Source organism: Mixophyes fleayi, chromosome 10, assembly GCF_038048845.1.
Source record: "Mixophyes fleayi isolate aMixFle1 chromosome 10, aMixFle1.hap1, whole genome shotgun sequence".
Lineage (NCBI taxonomy): Eukaryota > Metazoa > Chordata > Amphibia > Anura > Limnodynastidae > Mixophyes > Mixophyes fleayi.
In genome coordinates this window covers 61144270-61161924 of record NC_134411.1, presented here as the reverse complement: position 1 = coordinate 61161924, position 17655 = coordinate 61144270, and the positions used below count along the sequence as shown (strand labels likewise).

At 39.8% G+C, this 17655-nt stretch overlaps 2 protein-coding genes across 3 annotated transcripts in view; both read left to right on the top strand.

The window, feature by feature from the left end:
* SLC12A4 (solute carrier family 12 member 4) overlaps positions 1-17655 on the top strand; it is a 1264335-nt gene that overhangs the window by 288821 nt on the left and 957859 nt on the right. The window lies entirely within an intron of this gene.
* MMP2 (matrix metallopeptidase 2) overlaps positions 548-17655 on the top strand; it is a 210872-nt gene continuing 193764 nt past the window's right edge. Inside the window, exons 1-6 of the mRNA XM_075188829.1 lie at positions 548-878; positions 5441-5664; positions 5783-5931; positions 6024-6152; positions 7334-7507; positions 16446-16619. Of these exons, the coding sequence (XP_075044930.1) occupies positions 738-878; positions 5441-5664; positions 5783-5931; positions 6024-6152; positions 7334-7507; positions 16446-16619 (991 nt within the window). The 5' untranslated portion in view covers positions 548-737. The remainder of the gene's footprint in view (positions 879-5440; positions 5665-5782; positions 5932-6023; positions 6153-7333; positions 7508-16445; positions 16620-17655) is intronic.

The window sequence follows — 17655 nt, the reverse complement described above, 5'->3', positions numbered from 1 at the left end:
TTCCTAACATTCCCTCTACATTGCATTTAACATCACCTATACTGTCTTTGCAACCTTGCTTTTGTATAATAAATAAGATTGTTCATTTTTAAAACATGTAATTACAAGTAGAAAACATTTTTGCATTTATAGTACTTGAATAACTGAGTACTGTTGAGATTAGGAAAATGCTTCCAAAGAGTAATGCCAAAGACAGATTAAATGCATACATATAAATATCTGAAACAAGTGGTAAATGTGAAATTTCTTAGAAAATGATAAGTCATTGTTTCAGGTCCACTTTAAATGTTTGACGTTCAGTTTTGGCATCAGTTTTGTATAATTCCACATAGAACTGACCGGCCTTTTCATACATTTGTTTAGTGGGCAATGTTAGACTTTAATATATGTATGCTGTATTACAGTTCAGCTTTGCAGTAGACTGGGATTTCACAAACACAGCCTACAAAGAGCATCTTTCAGTCCAACAGCGAATATACTTTCTGGTACTGGCAGGGTTAAGAACATCCTGCCAACCACATCTGGCCTTCCCCCTCCTCTCATGTTTCCACATTTCATATGTGTTAGTTGCAGAATGTACACTACATCTGGATCGCGCTCCATACAAAGGAACTAAAGCCCGACCATAACGCTCTGCAACTGTAGGGAGTGGGTAAGGATTTGCTGTATTTGAAGCACCCAGAGCTTCGGAAAGAAGTTATTCCCAATTTCCAAGGACGTGGCACTGTTTAAAAAAAATGAAGACCCTTCATGTAATTCATTTCTGTGCCTTTTATTTCCAATTCATTGTTCAATTTGATCAGAATACGGCGGCACCTTCTCCCATCATTAAGTTTCCAGGGGACACCTCGCCCAAGACTGATAAAGAAATGGTCACTGTAAGTCTGTGTTTTTGTTAGCTCGCTTTAATTGAAAGCATGTGTTCGTGTGAATTGTTCGATGCTCCAAGAATGCCTGACGTTCCGTAGACAATAGAAAGTACATCATTATTTCCTACTTCTTACAGCTACCTAAAGTAAAGTGTTTATTTATATCCAATGAAAAGTCTGCAGACAACTTTGAAGATGCTTATTCTCCGCATTTCTAGCACTGGGAGTATATGGCGCTTTTACCATTTTTGGATACCAGATACATTTTCTTTAATACACAGTAGTGAATCCTATTTTCACCGTTCCATGCTAGTTGTCCCAGTAGTACAATTGTGTGACTGAACCAGCTACTTATCAACACTGGCAGCTTATACCATCTATTAATAATAAATGATAAATTGTTATACTGTTCTTAAATATTTTGCTATTTTGTATTGATCATCTATCTTCATGAATTGTTGAAATATGGTTTAATGAATAATAAATAAAGATTGTAAATAGTAACATTTGTCACATTACATACTTGAGTGCCCTGTTCATTTGCTGTTATAGTAACTAATTGTGTAAGGGTGTAGAAGTAATGCATGTGTGTCTGTTTGTTTCTCTGCCTATATTTTAACAACCAGTGCAGATGGAGTTCACTTTTATTAACTCGGCCTATAGCTAATCAACCACAATATATTACCATCATCTTACAATTCATGTAATGGCCATATATTGCCCTAAAATCCTTTCATAAAAAACTATTGACAGTAAAGGGCTGATCTCATAATGTACTATATTCTTTATATGCATAATTGTAATTCTCATGTAATTTAAAGTGTTTTTTTTATTTGTACTCATGGGTAACTAAATTGTACAGTACTACTTCTTTTGTTGGATGTAATTTCTAAAGGTACCAATGCAAAATAAGGAGTGTCTATCCTTAACCTAAGTTTGGTATACTTTTTGGCTGCAGTTGGATGTCCTCACCCATGATGGAGCAGCTGACAGACAGAGGCCCTTTTGGGAATTACTCTCCATCTGGTTTGAACTTCTAATCAGGCATATTCTGTATTCTCTAATGTGGATGTCCTATTATATTTTACATTTGGAATCCATAGCGACTAATTAAAGCTTGTCACTTTAATTAGTTGCTGTGCAGTACTGCATATCTGCACTTGTGTTAACGCCCTTTGAGTATTGTATTCATCATAAGGATTCAGACAAGTAGTACTGGGCCTTGTTTATGCATACAGAATAAAATAAGTGTTGTTATGAAAAAAGTAGCAGTAAAATATATGAATGGCTTGATAAAATCTACAAACAAAAATGTTGCTTTACAGAGGATTGGTTTAGTAAAGTACTATTTTATGGTTTTTTTTTAACAAAGTATTGCTTCCTATTTTTTTATTTTTTTTTGCAGTACTGGATTTTTAGAAAGTTTCCTCTTACTGGTGTGACCCCCATTCCATCTATGGGGTGGTGTAGGTTGTTACCACCCATACTAGCGCAATCCTTTTCTTATCAGGGTACAATGGATAGTAACATGGACGGGTTCCACTGCACACGCAGGTTTCATAACAAGAAGCTAATCCTCAGGATCTTCCTTTTCATACTGACTTGTACTTGTCACTTAGTGGCTGAAATTTATATTTCTCTTTGCAGTCCTCTGGAAAGGGGATAGAGAAGACTATAGGGATCCTATCACTGCACTGTGGGTTTAAACCATAAGTTAATGGTTTAGATTCAAACTGAAAAAATTTGATGAAGATCTGAAAGACAGTTTTTTCCTGAGTAGCGGAGTCGATATTTAAATGTTCCACTCCCGCCAGTACACTACAGGCACACCCCAGAGTAGTATACATTCAGCCTATAATACTTGGAGTGCATCACTCAAGCATATACACATGTAATGGGTGTGTTACACTGGCTTACACACCTTCTTATATTTTCACATTGAGAGTCCTGTTATATGGTGTGTGTTGACTGCTTAATTTGAGTGAATCATCTGGATCAAGAAACTTCAAGTGGGGGAATGCTGATGGAAGCTGATAGTTTATTAGGGTCTGAAAATGTAAATTGATGTCAAGCTGTGTACATCCTATGGTCTGTGAGATGCATGACACAATGATGGTAGGGGTAAGCATATTATAGGTGCTAACAACTGTTAGCTTGTATGTGCTGGAGGCAATGTTATAAAAAGGTTTGAGATTAAGATTATTTGGTTGGATCGTGTGCAATTATAAAAAAAATTGATAGTTTTTAAAGTGTTGAGTAGTTTCCAGTTCCCCTATTATTATTATTATTATTATTATTATTAATTTTTATTTATAGGGCGCCACAAAGTATCCGTAGCGCCGTACAAGGACAAACAATGGCACAGTACAAGGTGAAACAGCACAGTACAAGTAACAGTAAGCACTATAACTCTGGGGGCTCAGGCACAGCATGAAAGAGAGGGAGGGAGGGGAAAAGTGAGTATAGGCAGGTAACTATGGCCCAAGAGGGTGGGCACGGATGACAGGTTGAGAGTCACTGAGGGGAGCGGAGAAAAGCGAGAGGAGACAGAGGGCAGAGGGACTGAGAGCAGGTGAGTAGCTGGAGAGCGCAGTTAAAAGTGATGGAAACAGAAGGTAGGAGAGCCCTGCTCAAAGGAGCGAACAATCTAAAGGGAGGGGAAGACAGACAGACACATGGATGAGACGGAGAGACGGGAGAAACGGAGACGGAGTCGAGGAAGGGGGAGAAGGGAAGAAGGGATGAGAAAGAGAGGTAGCCGACCGGTGGGAGTTTAGGCATGAGACTGGAAGGCTTTAAGGAAAAGGTGGGTTTTTAATGTTCGTTTGAAAGAGGACAGATTAGAGGAAGTTCTGATGGAGCGGGGGAGCTTGTTCCAATGGAGGGGAGCGGCGCGGGAGAAGTCTTGGATACGTGCGTGAGAGGAGGTAATCAGAGGGGAAGAGAGGCGACGATCGTTGGACGATCGCAGTGAGCGGGAGGGAGTGTGAATAGAGAAAAGGTACCCTAGTGTTGGGTATGAAAATGAGAGGGATAAGCAAGATGATTGCGGCCTGTGTGACACCGTATATAGCATATATTTTATGTATTGACCTGAAATTTGATTTGATTCTGTAGATTAAGTCAGTGGTAGACATTTCACACTACGGCCTTGATTTTGTGTAGAAAGTAAAGAGGAGGCTTTTGTGTACATGTAAGAATACATCTATATACTTATGTTTCAATGGCTTTATTTTGAGTTGCACATATCTTAAGTGCATTTTATATGTAGCGTATAGCTATGTCCTGTGCAATGATGTGGCCAGCATCATCAACTTGGAAAATTGCACCAAACCTATCGGATGCAAGGATAGATGTGCCTCCTAAAAGGTGCATTTTAAAGTAATGTGTACGTCAAATTCGGTGCATCTCTAAGGGGTGTGCTTGACATCCATATCCTCAGTGTACTTACAATATACGTGGCCCATCTCTCCAAGCGCAAGGAGCTGCAAGTATAAGATATGCTTAACATAAAATAAGACTGCAACATGTGCGCATACACAGTAAGAGAAATATTACTATTTTATTTTTCCAGCTTCATACTCTCCCAAGGTCGCTGCTCTGCTCTTCTGGACTTGCATGGGAGCAAGCACATGAGCAGTGAAGCCCCAAATCAAAGTGAGACAGGATGGACCTCCAATGCCACCCTGTCATGTTGCTGGGGACTGGCTGGACTGGCCTTGCCACTGTCCTCTTTCTTTATCCTAATTGTGTCCCTCTAAATGCAGTAGGAGGGACTCTGCTGTCACCACTAGGTTCCTTCACTAGTGCCTTTTGGGTGACTCTTGCTGCTAGTGTACCCCCTTGCTGGTTACCTAGAATGGTACCCCTGACCTCTCCCTTCAGATCAGGGTTGCCATGGATGGTTCCCCTGGCCTCTCACATTGGCCAGAACTGCAGGGTAGTGGGCAGAGCTTTGGTACTAGATGCTGGGTCCCAACCTCAGAACAGCCAGATAACGGATTAGATTGGTCCAATCTGTAGGTCACAGGAATTACAGCAGGCAAGCATTAAAGCAGGATCCTTAAGCAATGATGTTTATTAGCTCAAGAAGTCCTTAAAAGGACAGTTACACGTTAGTTTGAGGTACTAGCGATCATCCAGAAGTTAAAGATGAAGTAATACAATACATGTTCAAACAGGGCTCTTTTTATACAGTTTTAGAAACATAACCTGGCATGGGCTAATCCGGCCCCCTTCCTACCTGGCACCACAAGTTTGAGATATTACATCAGTTATTTAGCATCAGGATGGAATTGTCTCTAGATTTGAGATAACACAATTTTAAACTTTAACAAAATTTACATCAATCTGTGATTTCCCAAATCACTTCCTGTTACATTGTTCATATGATATCAGAAATGAAATAAAAACATTTTAGTTATAGGGAGCATGCAGTTTATTCACAATAGTTATCACAAAATATAATGCTAAGCATGCATTTTAACTGCTGTATGGTAGAATGTATTGAATTCAAAACATGATTACTTTATGTTTATGGGTGCTATATGATCACAATGTTTACCTTACAGCAATACCTTCTGAAGTACTATGGCTGCCCTAAAGACACATGTCTGATGGTGCTGAAAGATACATTAAAGAAAATGCAGCAATTCTTTCATATTCCTGAGACAGGGGAGATGGATCAAAAGACAATTGAGACCATGAAAAAGCCAAGATGTGGTAACCCAGATGTATCCAACTATCAGTTCTTCCCAAGGAAGCCAAAATGGGAAAAGAACCAGATCACATACAGGTAAAGTGATGACTTGTCCATAATGTTCCTCTGTAGACATAATCTGTATATTAGAATGTTAAGTTCTTTACAGTTAAAAACACATTATTTTTATTAAACATTTAAAAGTTTTCTCTAGAATTCTAGGGTACACTACAGATCTGGATTCTGAAACTGTGGATGATGCTTTTGCTCGAGCATTTCAAGTCTGGAGTGATGTCACACCTCTGAAGTTTAGTCGAATAATGGATGGAGAAGCTGATATCATGATTAACTTTGGCCGCTGGGGTAACTCCATTTCCTTTGCTTTTCATGTTAAATGTGTATGCTTTTAAACTGACTGCCCAAATCTTTGACTGCTAGACACATGTATTTTGTAGAGCATGGAGATGGCTATCCATTTGATGGTAAAGATGGGCTATTGGCTCATGCTTTTGCTCCAGGATCTGGAGTTGGTGGCGATTCCCATTTTGATGATGATGAGCTTTGGACTTTAGGAGAAGGTCAAGGTAATTTGATTTCCTTTGCTATAACTGTACATTCATAATTCTGTAGGTAATGGTCGAGAAGTGATGGTTGAGTGTGTTTTTAGTTTCATAGTATAACTGTAGGAGTTTAAGACCAAATTAAGGAGGAGGCTGATGTTGTAGTTGAAGGCCTATCTCAAAAAATAAGTCCTCCAAGTTATGAGTCTAGTGTAATCAGTTCAGTGAGTATAAAAAAGCCCTTCATAATTCTCAGTACCAAAGGGCGATAATGTATTAAGATTACAGATTGTATACGTGGGTATTTGCCTATATTTGCACAAAAATGGAACTAGAATTTACAGAACTCTGTGATGCATTATTTAACTTACCTGGATTACCAATTAGCACCAATTATATAGCTTGTTGTTATACTTTTTCCAATTCAGGGAATAGGGATGTCAGAAGATGCAATAAACCCTACTCCATTCATATTTTACAAACATGTTTGTTTAATTTTATGGACCTGTAGAACAACTACAGAAGTTACTCAATGTTGTATATTTCATGCATCTTGTGTTTCATCACTGTATTGTAATAAGATAGAATGTCAATATGCTTGATATAAGTATATGATATGTTTTTCTAATATTTAAACTGATTTTATCATATGGTATCATTGATATTTTTTTTTAACTAATATCTTTGTTAGATTGCCACATTTATTGAAAAAAAGGCAATGTGAATTAGGTGAATGTTTTCATTCATATTCCGAGTAGACTATGCTGAAAAAAATTAAAAAATTGAGAAACGATTTTAGAGATATATTTGACTTGTAAGGTGTAATATTATGACACTATGGATAAAATGTTATTTTAAATATAGAATACTACTTTCAATACACACCAGTGGAGATTTTTGCATTACTATTTTGATGATAGTTTCAATAAACATGTACACAATCAATACCTCTTGAAAGAAATAATGTTATTGAGGAGAACATTTAATTTTCTTGCTGAACACACTGACTCCTGTCTAGAGGTGGTGCAACTCCATTACTGTTGTAGTTGTGTACTCTACTCACTGAAACGTTACAAGTACTCCGTGGTTTTGACTTAAATACCATAAAATAATTCCAACAAAAGTAAACAGAAAAAATGATATATTGCTATTTTTCTGCTGTCTCCTGAGTAGTGCTGATCAATATCTCTTATTGTCCACTCCAGTTGTGAAAGTGAAATATGGAAATGCTGAAGGAGAGTTCTGCAAATTTCCTTTCCTCTTCAATGAGAAGGAATACAATAGCTGCACAGATTCTGGGCGGACTGATGGATTCCTCTGGTGTTCCACTACATACAACTTTGATGCAGATGGAAAGTATGGCTTTTGTCCTCATGAATGTAAGCAGGACCAAAATGCTTCTGCTCATAACCAAAAATATGTTTCACACTGGTGATAATGAAAAGTAAAAAATGTTAATGAAGACTGCCTCTGTGTATCCTGCAGGTCATTTTTTATCATTTCAGATGTTGAGGTGACCCTTAAATACCAAATACGTATTGGTGCTATCCACTATAGGCACAGATGTTCATTATTTTTTCATTACAACCTATATATTCAAAATGTCTTGAGCTATAGACTACATCACACATGGTAAGACTTTATGACTGTATATATCATAGTTGCCTACTCTCCTGGAAAGACTCCCAAATTAGAATGAGTTTCCCTGCACACACAGGAAACAATTCACCTGCACTCACCTCACACCACTGCTAATAATGAGTAGACAGGGACATGATGATGCAACTATCATCATCATGAACATTGCCTTGCCACTTGATGATGTAAATGCACCACCAAGTCACACCTGCCCTCCTCTGCATTTCATACCTGACCTCCACACCTCCCAGAAGACATGTATGAAAAGTAAGAAGTATAGTATACATAGACAGTGTACATGTGTACACATACACTTCTAACAATTAAGCTTAAAATAACATGAGTCTAGTATATAACGCACTAAAACTCATACAAATAGTTATATTTATTATCAACACTATACCTATGTTTTTTATACACTGTATTTGCTGTTTTTACTAGAGATGGGCGGGTCCGGTTCTCCGAGAACCGAACCCACCCGAACCTTGGGTATCCGAGTACCGAGCTGAGCAGCTCGGTACTCTCCCGCCCGTTCCGAATCCAAATCGAGGTCGAACGTCATCATGACGTCGTCGGATCTCGGGGCTCGGTTCTCGCGATACTTCAACTTTATAAATACACGCCTCCACAGCAATCCATCGCCATTTGACAGAGGGAGAGAGCAGGGTGTAGTCATAGGCTAATTAGAGCCGGGACAGAGAATACAATATTGTTCTTGCAATTGCTCTAACCAAAATAGCTAGTGCAGAGAGGAGGATAGAGGTTTATTATTTTTTCTTAATATTTGGCACTCCCCAGCGCTTTTGGGGTGTCCCCCATAATTGTGCATAAATATTTCTGGCTGTCAAAAGTCATATCTGTCAGCAGTATCTACCAAATAATTTTAGCACTCCTCAGTGCTTTTGGGGTGTCCTCCCTAATTGTGCATTAATATTTCTGGCTGTCAAAAGTCATATCTGTCAGCAGTATCTACTAAATAATTTTTAGCACTCCCCAGTGGTTTGCGCTCAGAATGGATTCAAAGCAGTCCACATATGATCTGAATGAGCAACCAGGTTCTGTCACCAGTCCTGATGTTAGTGTTCCCAGTACGTCATCTGGCCAAGGCGATGTCAAACAACAGAGTGTTTTCAAATTAGTGCAAAAAACAAAAAAAAATTTACTGTATAGAAGTGTAACTGAGCAAAAGTTAAGTGACGATAATTTTTTTTTTGCAAACATGCCATTCTACACACGCAGTGGCAAAGAGAGAATGAGGCCTTCACCTTTGGCTATTAGTGGCAGATCCCAAAAAGTTACCCAGCCTACAATTGGTGCACAACTACTGTTACGTGTCAAAGCCGAGCTGCAAGATAACAGTGAGGCATTACAGGAGAATATTTGCTCTGATTCACAAATGACAACAATCCCTGTGGAGAGTCCATCCAACAGTGGGATGTCTAATCGTGAGCATTCTGCTGATGTGTGCCTTAATAGCCCGAATGTAGCCGGTGATACCGAAATTGAGGATGCCACTTTGGAATTAGAAGAGGATGAGGGGGAGATTTGTGTAGGCGACGAGGGCGCTAATGAGGATGTTGATGAGGATGAGGTTGTTTGTGTAAGTCCTGCACCAGTGGCAGCAGTTCTGGCACGTGACAAGAAAAAGGCCATTGTCATGCCTGGGCATAAAACAAAAAAATCCACTTCTTATGTGTGGAATTATTTCTACCCAAATCCAGACAACAATTGTATAGCCATTTGTAGTGTATGTCAAGCCACAGTCAGTCGAGGGAGGGACCTTAACCATCTTGGAACCTCGTCTATGTTACGCCATTTAATGAGAGTTCATGGCAAAGTGTTGGGAAAAGCTGAAAGTTCTTCCCAAAAGAATACAAGCACTCGCCCATCAGCTAAGACCCTCTGCTCACCGACATACCGACGGCTGCAAAATACACCCACCACACCATCCTCATCAATATCCTCAGTAGCGCTCGGAGTTAGCCCGGCATCCCACTTAAGGCTGGATGACTCCGGCACTATTATTGATTCCTCTGAAGAATGCGTTAGTCCTGCTGCTGCTGTTGCTGCTGCTGGGGGTGAATCGTCACCCCAGAGGCAGGTTAATAAAATGAGCAGTCCTACATTTCAGCAATTAACTGTGAAACAATCATTTGCGAGGGGAAGCAAATATGACAGCAGTCACCCAGTCGCCAAGCGAATCACAGACGCCATGGCTGCAATGTTAGTGTTAGATCTGCATCCAATCTCCACAATAAACGCAGCTGGTTTTTCACAGTTAATTGAGGTTTTGTGTCCGCGTTACAGAATTCCATCGCAACACCATTTCTCCCGTAAAGCTATTCCACAACTATACCAAAAAGTGTGTAAAAATGTAGAGATTGCGCTGAAAAATGCCATTCTGCCCACTGTTCACTTAACCACAGATATGTGGACAAGTGGAAGTGGCCAAACCAAAGACTATATGACTGTGACAGCCCACTGGGTTGGTCATTCACCTTCACCAGCAGGAACAGCAGCAGCATGTACACCACTACGTAACATTTGTCACAGGCAGGCCACTCTTTGTATCACCGGCTTCACTATCAGGCATACGGCTGACAATTTGTTACACAAACTGAGAGATGTGATTGATGCATGGCTTATACCACTCGGACTCTCCCCAGGGTATGTCATTTCAGATAACGCCAAAAATATAGTGCGAGCATTACAGCTGGGTGATTTCCAACATATTCCCTGTTTTGCTCACACCATCAACTTGGTGGTGCAGAGCTTCCTACGAAATAACGTGAGGTGCAGGAGATGCTTTCGGTGGCCCGTAAAATTTCAGGCCATTTCAGGCATTCAGCCACAGCATGTAGGAGATTACAGCAGCTCCAAGAGCAGTTTAACTTGCCCTGCCACCAACTTAAGCAAGAGGTGGTAACTCGGTGGAATTCCACCCTGTACATGCTTCAGAGGATGGAGGAACAGCGCAAAGCCATCCAAGCATATTGCACAAGCCATGACATTGAGAAAGGAGGGGGGATGTATTTCACTCTTGCACAGTGGGGAATCCTTTCAGTGCTGTGCAAGGTGCTGAAACCATTTGAAGTTGTGACATGTGAGGTGAATGCAGACTCTGCTAGTTTGAGCCAAGTCATTCATTTAATTAGACTATTGGAAAAGCAGCTTGAGAAAATGAAGGAGGAGCTGAAAGCAAGCAATTCAGCAAAGTATGTTGGCCTTGTCGATCAAGTACTTAATTCGCTTCACAATGATCCTCGAGTTATTAAGATCTTGAACTCGGATCAGTACGTTTTGGCCACTGTGCTTGATCCAAGGTTTAAAACCTACATTGAGTCTTTACTTGTAAATGAGCGAGATGTGAACTTTTGCAAGGAGCTATTGCTCAGCAAGTTGGCCGCTGAACTGGGCCTCGGCTTGACGACATGTCCTCCTTCACTTTCTCAAGCTGTTGCTCGTAAAAAATTAAATTTCCAAAAAAGAAGCAGGGAAGACACAGGGGGCAGACCAGAACAATTTAACATCTGGGCTGGTTTGAAGGATTTTTCAAAAAAATGGGTCACTTTGCCCATAACTCCATCCAATATGAGTATAAACATGCAAAGGATGGTGGAGGATTACTTTCAAGAGGTAGTTGATATGGAAATGTCAGACAGTCCCTTTCCTTAATGGGAAGAAAAGCAGGCCATTTGGAAACCCATGTACAAACTTGCTTTGCAATACCTAAGCTGCCCACCCTCCAGTGTGTACTCTGAACGAGTGTTCAGCACAGCAGGGAACTTAGTCAGTGATCGCCGTAGAAGGTTACTTCCCAAAAATGTGGAGAAAATGATGTTTATAAAAATGAACTACATCTTCCACGAGGAAGGCCTTCACCATCCAAGACATCCAAGCACTGACTGTTCTCTAATGGCGGATTCAAGCGGCGATGAATTGATAGTCTGTGATGATGACGTACACACTGATGAGGGTGAGGATTAAGCTGAAGATGATGCCGATAACATCTTTTTAAAACTTTCTATATAAGTGTAGGGTGCAATCTACCCCCAAAGAGGAAAGGGACTTGTGGCATTTCCATATCACATACCATCTTGAAAGGCTGCTGTTAGGGCAATTAATCCTTAAGGGTAGAGTGTCATAGACAGAGTGACCCTAAACTGGCTTTGTCCATTTTTCATAATATTGTACAGTCTATAATGGCTGAATTTTTGGGTATTTTATACAAGTGGAGGGGGGCCTAGAGAGACAGAAACCAAACTGGCTTTCTCCATGTCAATTAATATTGTACAGTCTATAATGGCTGAATTTTTTGGTATTTTATACAAGTGGAGGGGGGCCTAGAGAGACAGAAACCAAACTGTCTTTCTCCATGTCAATTAATATTGTACAGTCTATAATGGCTGAATTTTTTGGTATTTTATACAAGTGGAGGGGGGCCTTGAGAGACAGAAACCAAACTGGCTTTTTCCATTTCTTTACATATTTAACTATAAGTGTAGGGTGTAATATACATTCAAAGACGATGGCTGCATTGCCAATATGCATAGATGGAGAGGAAGACAATCTGTTTTGTGTGTAGAATAGGCCTACCAACGAAGAATTAAACTGTTTTTTTGGATGATTTATTACCTCAACAATTAGATTACTTGTCTCTAAAACAGTTGGAGCACTAAATTGGGTTAATTTAGGCCCAAAAACATGGATTTTCCAAAAAATAGCAAAACAAAACCAAACAAAACCAAAACCAAAACCAAAACACGCAATGGCGGTTTTGCAAAACCAAAACCAAAACACGACGGTAATCCAGATCCAAAACCGAATCCAAAACCAAAACACGGGGGTCAGTGACCATCTCTAGTTTTTACCATTCATTTTTCTGTCTAAACTTTACACCAGTAGTTCCAACAAGGTTTGTTGGACACATTTGTGTGTTACCATAACATATTTGATTAGGTGTGCACTGGGCATGATTTGTGAAATATATTTTTGTTTAAAAATGAAAAAACATCTCAACATTGGGGGTATCAATGGGCAACAGGCCTCTTTTATTGAGATCTTACCCAGTTGCTTTCTTCACCCACCGGATTTGGGACTACTGCAAGACCCATTTTGAGACCACCTTGACCCATTCCCCTATAGCACCTCTCTGAAACAATACCTCCTTTTCCCCGGGAAAATGCCTATCTCAGTTTAAAATATGGCAAGAGAAGGCTATCAAGATAGTAAGGGATGATTTGAATGCGGACCAATGCATTTCATTGCCACTGCTGAGGGAGAAATTTGACTTCCCTACTTTTAGCCCATTCGTTTACCTCCAAGTAAGGCAATATGTCGACTCCCTAAGCCCGATATAGCAAGAACACTTACTCCCCTGGAGTCTTTATGTGTACAATCTCCTTTACAAAGGAGAATGATTTTAATTTTATATAATCTGCTCACCTCCTCCAAGCAACCCGACACTCACAAACTCCGCTGGGAGGTTGGCCTGGGTCAGACCGCCAGTTTAGAATACTTGGGTGACAATTAGAGAGAGGGTCTCTAAGACCTCCATCTCATCCCTTGTCAAGGAAAATGACTACAATATATATATATTACTGCTGGTACCTGGTTTCTACCCGGCTGAAAAAATCTATGGGTCCACTTCCGACTTGTGTTGGAGGGGCTGTGGGGAACAGGGGTCCTTCCTCCAAATTTGTTGGTCTTGCTCGGGAATAGCTCCCTACTGGGATGTGTCTCTAAGTGCCCATTGTCTTTTCTGCTTGGTTCCCCTATTGAGGTCCTGGACAAGTACTCAGAGAAACTGTCTATTCAGATTTTCAATGTGGGCAGATGTCTGGTTTGCGAAGCTTTGGAAAAATCTGGACCCCCCTTCTAGACAGCATCTTCTCAATAAAATCTAGTATTTAGCGTCCATGGAAAAAAAAGTCAGCATATATCAATAAGAAAACTCATAAATTTTCCCACAGGTGGGGTGACTGGTTTATTTACAATGGTCCCATTGGCGCCAATCCACCACATGACCTAAATCAGAATATATTGGCTCTATTCCTGTGAACAGCGCTATCTAGGTTGAAAGCCATCTAACTCTTCACTTCGTCTACCCTCCAGTTGCTGGGAGTCCCAGGTTCGGTCTCAACCCCCACTTCTTCCTCCCCCTTTTTTACCCTCTTTTCCCCCTCACCCTTTTTTCCTATTACCACATACAATGTCACACTCTCACACATCTCTTCAAGGTATTATTGGCACACTGTTCTGTAATCCTACTACCTATTTATATTGTGTAAACGCCCCTCCTGGGCTTGTTCTTTATACTCTGGTTTACAATTTATCATGTCACTTATATATGCCCTCTTGGGACAATGTCAGTTATCTGTTAATTGAGTGAAAAAAAATTGCAAAAAAAAAAAGCTTAAAAAAATAATTATTAAAAAGCATCAGACAATATTTCTATGGTAGTCATATTTAATGATTAATGTTTCATTTGTTGCAATACTTAAACTGTATTATTTCATAAAAAATGGATCAAATGGAGGCACTTAACAAAAGTATATCCTATTGAATGTACTTATCCTAATTGGGCCTGATTCATTAAGAAAAGGAAAGAAAAATTAGTAACTTTGCACCTTGGCAAAACCGTGTTGCATTGGAGGGGGAGGTAAATGTAAAATGTGATGGTAGATTTAAATTTGGGGTAGGGCATGTTCTAGATCCACTTTAAATTTTAGTGTACAAATAAGCTATCTAGTATTTGTGTGCTACATAATAAAACAGACAGTATTTAACTTATGTGCAAAATAAAAAAAAATAATTTGCACCCCTTGCATTGTAACATGGTTTTGTCCAGAAGAAAACCTACTAAATTTTTTTAACCTTACTCTCCTTAATGAATCAGGCCCCTTGTGTTTAGCTTTTAACATATAACATCTGTTTAAAGTTAGCTTGTATTTGAGCAGCTGTCTGTACTTTACCATAGTTATTTAGAGAATCATATTGTGTAATTTAGAGCTTCAAATAGCACCCATCCAAAAACCATCTGCCTGGACATACCTTGACTTTAAATTCATCATAGTATATTAAATGAAGGAGAAAATAATAATAACTCAAGAAAGAGTTTTAAAAGGAAAGTTCTGATGTAGGACTGTTTTTTCAATATCCTCTGTGTATGTGGAAGAAACAGCAGAGGAGGATCACATGCTATTAAGAAAAACACATTATTTCAGAAGATTTCTGTTTTATTGAGTTGATCTGTTAGTTTACTTAGTAACACAACAATGAATACAAATGGTGACAAAGATAATTATATTACTGCCAATATGCAGTGGTAATAAAAAAATAAAGTAATGTAATCTGCAATTGTCAGCTTTCTGATTTAAGAAATCTCAAGACTTATTTTTGTGGTTAGTCATTACAAACAAGGATACAATAAGGACTAAGGGGTTACGTGGTTGAAAGGGGCGATTTCTCTGAATTTTCTATTTTGATCTAAGGGTACTTTTTGATCTGTCCAAACATGTCCTTTTTCAGCAGCTGGAACACATGTTTCTGATTAGCAAATCCTTTTCTGCCCAAATGCTTGGGCTTATGTAGTTACAGAACATCCAGCATGAGTCAAAACACTTTGTTTTCTAACTAAAGCAAGTACATTCTGGACCACAGTGGCCCGGATGTGGTATCATCAGTAATAAAAATGCTGTCTAGCTAAAATCACATGATGAACATGATGTAGACAGTGGACAACAGATCATAAACCCCTGATTAGAAATGTACAGTTTGCAATGTTAGAATATAAAGTAGACAAATAAATAAAACTATATTAATACACTTATTGTTTATAACTTCTTTAAAATTAGTTGGAAAATCATGTTTTTTGCCACTCAGGTTCATATTTAGTTAGTATCTTAAAACATTAGCAAATATTTGTGCTTTTGCATACGTAGTTATGAGTTCGAAAAATACATTGGTGTTTATTATTGAAAATTGTTCCACATGTAACTGTAAAGAAAAGGTTCTGTAACCTATAGCACACAGATGTTTGCTTTTATATCCTAAGCAATGTTTATTAAGATAAATATAATGTGCTTTTATTTTTATTTGTTCAATAAATATTATATATTACAAAATATAGTGAATCAAAATAGAAAGTGAGAATTGCCTTCAATGGACAGACTTGTAATTGTACTATGCAGTTGGTCAGTGTTGAAAAGTAGGGACAAAACTTCTCAGAAACATATTTTAATACCTGTGACTGCCCCTGGAAATTAGGAACAGCTGGCAAATATGATAATTTGTTCATTTGTAAGTCAAATGCATTCAAAATCACTTTGATTAAATGCTGTAACTAAATCAACTTGTCTGTCAGCAGACTGCTTGCTATTTTGTCTTAAGTAGTCTCTTTTATAACTGGCTACTTTATTTCTGATTGATCACTCTTTCAACTGACCACTGGATAATAACAGTATAGTCAGTCCCAAAGAGGACATAATGCCAATGCAACCTAATTCAAAATGTAGCTTTCATAAAGGCAGTAGCATTTGTATAGTTCAATGAAGTGCAATCTCTTATTCTACTGTGCCCACTATAGCATGTTTGAAGTGCATAAAATATGTAAAGAAAAACAACTGAATTAACCCTATGTTACAAAATCATCGCTAAATACCTTGTTTTCCCACCTAGTGCTCTTCACGTTAGCTGGAAATGCAGACGGAAAACCTTGCAAGTTCCCATTTAAGTTTCAAGGCAACACCTATGACAGCTGTACAACTGAAGGACGAACAGATGGCTACCGGTGGTGTGCAACAACAGATGACTATGACAAGGATAAGACCTATGGATTCTGTCCTGAAACAGGTACTTCATTTAAGTTTGCATTTAAAGTTAAAAATACTTTATTAGTGTCACGAGCCGCGGCGGTACTCACAGCCGCCGCGGCTCGCTTCTGGCTCCCTCTGGCGTCCCGGCCGTCACCTTGACGACCGGGACATCATTTCCTCCCTCTGCCCGGCCGTCACCAAGGCAATGGCCAGACGCTACCACACAAGCGCTGCGTCCCGGCGGTGCTGGTAGCCGGGCGCATGCGCATAGCAGGCAGCCGGTGGGCTGATTTCATTAAGCATTAACAGGCATTAGCCTGCAACTGTGTAGGGCAGGGGCAAGCCTTGATTGGCTCTGCTGGATATTAGGAAATTAACCTGCAGGAGTGTGTTCAACTGCTGATTGGTCTGTGTCTGTATTTAAGGCAATGAGGTCTGCTGCCTCATTGCCGGTTATAGCTTCTGTGCTCCAGTCTGCTGACCTGCTTGTTCCAGTTCCTGTATCCTGTTATCTACGTTTTTGACTTCCCGTGTTTAACCCTTGGCTTGTATTGGACTTCGCTTGTGTTTCCTGTGACCCTGATCCTTGGCTCGTTTACCCGTTCCGCTACTTTGCCTGTGATCTCTGACCTCAGCTTGTTCATCGATACTGATACCTGCTGCCGGCCTTTGACCTCTGCATGGACCTGACTCTTCTTGCCTGGGTTCTCCCCAGCCGGTACACACTTCACGACCCTCTGTCAGTCTGCGGCCCAGTCTGTCCCCACCATCAGGGGCTCCAGTGAACACCTGACTGGCAGAGTAGACTCCGGGTTGTGTTGTGCCGGCTGGAAGGGATCCTAACATTATAACCGGCCCACTCACGGAGACGAGATTAGAATGGATGCAAGTGGATCCACACCGTCTCCGGCACAAACCCTAGCAGGCCATGTTTAGTCTTTGTATCAGATGATGCAGGGATTGGCTGAGCGTATGTCTGTTCAGGAAGAAGCCACAAAAGCTTCACAACCTCCTCCAGATCCCATCTGTGAGCCCAAAATGAATTTACCAAATCGGTTCTCCGGAAATAGAAC